Source organism: Leiobunum rupestre, chromosome 9 (genome assembly GCF_980474605.1).
Source record: "Leiobunum rupestre chromosome 9, qqLeiRupe1.1.hap1, whole genome shotgun sequence".
Classification (NCBI taxonomy): domain Eukaryota; kingdom Metazoa; phylum Arthropoda; class Arachnida; order Opiliones; family Sclerosomatidae; genus Leiobunum; species Leiobunum rupestre.
In genome coordinates this window covers 46169109-46173857 of record NC_143392.1, presented here as the reverse complement: position 1 = coordinate 46173857, position 4749 = coordinate 46169109, and the positions used below count along the sequence as shown (strand labels likewise).

At 42.7% G+C, this 4749-nt stretch overlaps 1 protein-coding gene across 1 annotated transcript; it reads right to left on the bottom strand.

Annotated features, from left to right (window-relative positions):
- Positions 1–2985: 2985 nt before the first annotated feature.
- LOC149928543 (uncharacterized) lies at positions 2986–4290 on the bottom strand. Its single transcript, XM_090157910.1, has 3 exons — positions 4262–4290; positions 3474–3598; positions 2986–3419 (listed from the first exon to the last, which is right to left on the bottom strand). The coding sequence occupies exons 1-3, from the start codon at positions 4288–4290 to the stop codon at positions 2986–2988; spliced, it is 588 nt and encodes a 195-aa protein (XP_090014036.1).
- Positions 4291–4749: the final 459 nt, after the last annotated feature.

Genomic DNA, 4749 nt, shown 5'->3' with positions numbered 1-4749 from the left:
TTGCAGGAAAAATTTAGATTCTTAGATCGTAGAACTTCGTTTCTTCAAACTGTCGAACAATGTTGCCACTCCTTGGCATTTATCCAGGATCTTGGCATTTTGAGGTCGATCTTGGCATCAGGGTATATATTTTCAACACTTTGGCATTTGCCCTAGGGGGTTTTTTTTTGGCCCAAAGACTTATATTATCCGTAGGATTTTCCTTTCGAAAACGTTACAAATTGGGATTTTACTATAATTTATCCTATTTAAGTTGGGCTTCTTGGTCACTACGAGGCCGTACGAACAGGGTTGGCAACCTTGCGTACGAAGTATAAGTCAAACTATAAACATAGAAATCAGAAAGTAACTACATGTACAACGATTTTTGCAAAGGGGGAATGCCCGCCGATTAGAACCGTAGCTTTATCTTTAATAACACTTGGCGGAATCCCGCTAGTTTTGCAACTTAAAAGGCTACCTTCGCTACGAATAAAGGATATTGTTAAAAAAGGCGTTACTGACTAATCCGCCAGTTTCAAATCGGTGCGTGGTCTACCATTTCAAAAACGTTCTAGTTTCTTTCGGATTTATATGACTGTAAATTGATCTACGCGTCGTTAGAGCTGTCACAGTTGTGAACAGTCGGGAGTAATATTTGCGCTCAATAAATGATTTTTAGTGAATGGGAGATTCCTTTTTCCATCTAAAACACTGCGACCTGTATAAATCAAAATTGCCACGCTTATTTGTGGCTTCTGCTTTGAAATTTCACGCTTGACATTTCTTGACATTTTGAAAATCACAGAGTGGCAACACTGCTCTCGAACAAAGCTCTCGAGCACGTTAGGCTAATTGGGAAACATCAAGGCTTAAGAATCAAGCGAACAGAAATTAAAAGGTTAATATGTTTATTTTTATATTAGTATATTTTAAAGGGGTAATTCAATATTTCACGTCTACAATCTGTGGGTTTGTTTTGTAACAGGACTTAGGAACTAACACAACGTTCCTAGTCAAAACGTAATTAAGGTTAGTTGTATACAGGGTGTTACGGATAAGAGTACCGAAACTTTCTATATGCATTCTATGGGTCTCTATGAGTAAAAATGTCCAATAAACAGGGGTCCTAAAGTGCTTCGTTTCCGAGATATGGGCTCCCAACAAATACCCCAAAAAAACCGAACACAGCCTTAAATCTGGCAAACAATATTCTTCCTTGAACCAAATTGTTTTCATTAAACTATCAATTGTTTTTTATCCGTGAGGCGGGAAACTTTAATAACAAGTGGCAAAAGTTCATTATTGTCCTTTTAGAAGTAAAATGAGTTTGAAGAGAAATACAAGCCGTTTTAATTTATTGATACGATTTTAATTATTTAATCTAAAGATACAAATGCCATAAAATTCTAAAGGAATGGTTTTAAAATTGTCTAATACTGTAGCTAATATGGCACATTGGTCCAGGAACGCTTATTTCACGGACGGGCTCAAGAAAAATGGGTTAGAAGCTCAAAGATTCAACCAGCAGTAGATTCCTAAAAGACTGGTGTTAGATCGATGGGCGTTTGAGTCTGTAGATAGACGGCTAAGAGAAATACAAGACATTTCTATCTTTAAATTTAATAATTAAAATCGTATAAATAAATTAAAATTGCTTGTATTTGTCTACAAACTCATTTTACTTCTAAAAGGACATAAATGAACTTTTGCCACTTGTTATTAAAGTTTTTCGCTTCACGGACATTTTTTACTCATAGAGACCCATAGAATGCATATAGAAAGTTTCGGTACTCTTATCCGTAACACCCTGTATGTATTGTAATTAGTAGACTTTGAAAGAAAATATAGGCCTAATTGTGATTTCGATTGCATTTCTTTTTGTATAACATGGTTGAGTTGTGATTAGAGTTCAGTGGAACAGACAAATGAACTACAAAAATGTAGCTTAATTATAACAATTGTTATTAACCGTGTATGACTGGATAATAAATGATTTAACATGCAAAAAATAATTTATTTTCGGCTAATTTGCGGCCATCGATTCAAAACAAATAACCGGTTAATTTATTATCCAAACGCCGAACCCTAAAGCATCAAGAAGCGATATGTGCATGATCGCGAAACACTTTGCGAAGCGTTTTCCCAATGCGATAGTGGATGAGATCCGTGGTAAAACAATTGCCTCGGTTTTAAGTTGTTTTGTACCGGTTTGAGAGGGGCGCCGAAATTGAGTTGCGTGCCTTTTGGTTTATAGTGCACTTATAGTTATGAAGAACCCTCGTCATCGAGGTACTCCACGCGAAGCGGAGGGCTGGGCGCTGGATTTTTTACACTGCGTGGACTCCACTCGTTGTCGAAGGAGACCAAACAGCTGAGCAGTGTTCCAGGATCGGGAATACAAAGGTTTTGACACCGAGTGACCTCTTGTCAAAAGAGCAGTGGGAAAGGTGACGTCGAATGAAGCCAAGCACTCTCGCAGCCTGGGTGACGACCCGGGTGATGTGCGTAGTCCATTCAAGGGTATCAGTGAGGGTCACCTCAAGATACTTTTGGGATGAGACCAAACGGAGGTCGACATCTTGAAGAGTATATTTAGCGTTATGCGCTATAGCTGGCCCACCCTGCGGATGGAAAGGACAGATCATTTGGCTGTGTTAAGCGGGAGAAGCCACTGGTCACTCCACTTGCTATTAGTATCTAGGTCAGATTGTAGAGTGTTACAATCCTGCGACGAGAAGATCGTCCTGGAGAGGGCTACATCATCCGCAAAGAGACGACGTTGTCTCCAATGTCATTGATGTAGATGATGAAGAGGAGAGGTCCCAGGACCGAGCCCCGTGGGACCCCAGACGATGCTGAGGGCCAATAGGAAGTGGCACCGGGAAAAACAACCCGAAACTCCCTATTTTCAAGGTAAGCAGAGAGCCATTTTAGCGTGCGACCCCGGACCCCATAAGAGTGGAGCTTTGCCTTGAGAAGCTTGTGGGGGACCGAATCAAATGCTTAAAGAAAGTCAAGGACACGGCCAGCTTGCTCAAGGCCAGAGGTCCAATCCTCAACGCAGCACAGGAGCTCGGTTTCGGTGCTCAAGCCACTCCTGAAGCCGTGCTGGAACGATTTCATCAGATTGTGCTGGATGAAATGCGTAGAAATGGCAGACGCACAGACTTTCTCATCGGCTTTCAGAACTTCGGACAGGAGAGCAATTGGGCATTTTTCAGCAGGATCGGATTTATCTCCACCCTTGGGTATCGGCGTGACGTTAGCGAGACTCCAATCACACGGAATAGCACTGGCGTCATAAGACAGCTGGAAGGTGGTCGTAAGCGGAGCCGCTAATGCATCGCCGCACTGGCGCAATACAATTGACTGGATGCTGTCAGGGCCAGGGGCTTTATACGGTTTGACTTTGGTCAACAGCTGGTGTATTCCTTTGACTGAGAAGATGATGTGCAAGAGGCGCCAAGTGCGGAACTACGGCTACATCATACGTCGGAAGGTAGACGCCAGGAGATTGGCTTTGTCTACTGCTGTGGTGAACGTCGTTCCAGAGCTGGAGAGATCGGGAACTACCGCTGACTTCGCGTTCTTGGAGACAAGATGGTAGAAATTTTTCCTGTGGGTTGTGATATCCGACGCTACTTTGTCAACATGATGGGTGCGCGTAGCTCGGAGTGCAAATTTGACCCTAGCATGATTCCGACTGAAGGCTTGTACATTGGCAGCAGAAGGGTACTTCCGTGAGCGTTTGCACCTACGCTTTGTGATGCGCATTAGACGTCTGAGGGAAGAGCCACTCCCAACGACTTGTTCGATCTCCGTTTTTTGACCTTAATGCTTACATGACCCTAAATCCGAGACATTCTTGACCTACGTATGTCATTAAATACGCCCGATGCCTGGCATACGAACATTCGTTTTTTATCAGGTGCGCGATAACATTACCTAGTGACGTAAGGGAGAATTGCGCTGCCCTCTCTATTCCTATATTTCGCTCCTCCACGTCCAAATTTTTCTTTGATGTTTGGCTTTGTATTAATTCCTTATCAATTCCAATTTTTTTCCTAGTTTCCTATTTAATATTTTTGTTTAAATTATTTGTTTTAATTATTTCTGTATTTTTTATATTTTCTGTTTGTGTTGTCCGGTGACCACTAATTATAGGCTTTGCCTCTGTGGTCGCCTGCTTCTCGAAATAAATATTATTATTATTATTACCCACGGGAGATTATGCCTGGAGGATAGATGCTTTGTGGGAACATGATCCGTCACCACTTACCTGACGGCCGAGATGAAAGTGCTCCACATCCCTTCAATAGAAGTGGTATCGGGGAGGTCTATATTAGAGAGCGAGCATGCCTTGTTGAAGTCAGGAACCGATCTAGGAGGATTCCTGGGTAGGGGGTGGACCCCCCAAATATTGAGCAGGAGAAAATCATGGTCACTGATGCCCGGAATATGGAAGACAGTTTCAAGAATGATGTCATCGGAAACCAGAACAAGGTCAAGGATGCAGCTGAATCACGTACCCTGGTGACACGCTGGCTGAAGTGAGAGGCCAGGAGAGTATGTAGAAAGCTCGATGCTACTGACGAGGAATTTGTCTGCATAACCCAGTCAATACTGGGAAAGTTAAAGTCGCCGGTGATGATGAGATCGGACTAACCCCCGGCAAGACATCCAAGTAGGCAATTTAGAGTCTTGGTGTACGTGAGGGTGGCCGTCGGTGGCCGATAAATGTATCAGAGACGGAGACATGAGGAGCCG

Coding starts and splice junctions, on each gene's coding strand:
- LOC149928543 (XM_090157910.1), bottom strand. CDS start 4,290: ATGTGGAGCACTTTCATCTCGGCCGTCAG. Junction 3,599..4,261: donor ACTTTCATCTCGGCCGTCAG/GTAAGTGGTGAC, acceptor CACAACCCACAG/GAAAAATTTCTACCATCTTG. Junction 3,420..3,473: donor CCTGGCGTCTACCTTCCGAC/GTATGATGTAGC, acceptor TCATCTTCTCAG/TCAAAGGAATACACCAGCTG.